Genomic DNA, 1,113 nt, shown 5'->3' with positions numbered 1-1,113 from the left:
ATCTATCTATCTATCTATCTCTATCTATCTATCTATCTATCTATCTCTATCTATCTATCAATCTATCTATCTATGTTACGAAAGCAACACTGTTCGTATGCAGTGCTGTAAATACTCCCAAACTCGCGGGTGTCAAGGGGCTCTCGCTGGCATGCCCCCCCTCCCCCTTTCCCCTCCCCATCTCTTTTCCCCATCTTGTTCCTAATGTTGTCATTTCTGTCCCCTATCATTTTGCTTGCAAACTGTCAATACATATTGTTATTCTTCAACACAAAAGCAAACCAAGCGGTACAGTGTTTTAGGAGCACCAGTGGTATCTCTTTCTTCTGTTATTTTCTCTGTACTGGAATGTTTCTGCCTGTCCACCTCGTTTGTCCTTTCGGTTGTCCTTTCGGTTTTCCTCTCACTAAAATAAATGTTGTCGCGTCGGTTCACTGTTTCACTTCACACGATCAAACAGAGGCATCGTTTCTATGTTCTTCTTTTCTTTTGAACAAGCAAAAGAAAAACAACAACAACAACAAAAAACCCAACAAGAAAACAATCTCAAACAAGCAACAAACAAAAAAACAAACAAACAAACAAGAAAACCCCGAACCAATCCACAACAAAACAAAACGACACAACAATAAAATAAGCAACGAATCAAACTAACTTCAAATAATCACAGTTATAACCTATATCATCTTCTATTCTTTGACAGACATTTTCGTACGCGAACACTATGAGGGGAGGCGACTCAGACAAGCAGGGGTTCCCGTGTCGGGGATCGGGTCGTGGCGATCTCGGCTACCCTATCGAGGCCACAGCGGCTGCTCACATGATGCTAGACGTGAAGCAGACGAAACTCAACATCAAAGGACACGGACATTCGGAAGGTGAGCATTTTGAGTGCACTTAGTTTAACTCACTTACTATGCTTAGATCTTTTTAATGCATTTTACTTTGTCTTTCCTTTTGTATCGTGAGATGTCGAAGGGAAGGGCAATTTTCGGCCAAGGTAAGGTGGATAGCTTCTGTTGTATGCAGGACGTCTCCGGGAGATCTCACTCAGTCTGATGAATGTTGTGTTTGAGAGTTTTGAAACGCAGAGTTTAACATGCACTCCCCCCC

General features: G+C 42.1%; 1 protein-coding gene across 4 annotated transcripts in view; it reads left to right on the top strand.

Moving 5' to 3' along the window:
* Positions 1 to 1,113, top strand: part of LOC101857902 — a 14,194-nt gene that overhangs the window by 12,122 nt on the left and 959 nt on the right. For all 4 annotated transcript variants that reach the window (XM_013087930.2, XM_005108095.3, XM_035972347.1 and 1 more), the window contains one exon: positions 704 to 878. In XM_013087930.2, coding sequence (XP_012943384.1) covers positions 704 to 878 — 175 coding nt within the window. The remainder of the gene's footprint in view (positions 1 to 703; positions 879 to 1,113) is intronic.

Source organism: Aplysia californica, unplaced genomic scaffold (assembly GCF_000002075.1).
Source record: "Aplysia californica isolate F4 #8 unplaced genomic scaffold, AplCal3.0 scaffold00659, whole genome shotgun sequence".
Taxonomy (NCBI): Eukaryota; Metazoa; Mollusca; class Gastropoda; order Aplysiida; family Aplysiidae; genus Aplysia; species Aplysia californica.
The sequence above is the reverse complement of the archived record's forward strand: the minus strand, read 5'-3'. Positions and strand labels throughout refer to the sequence as shown.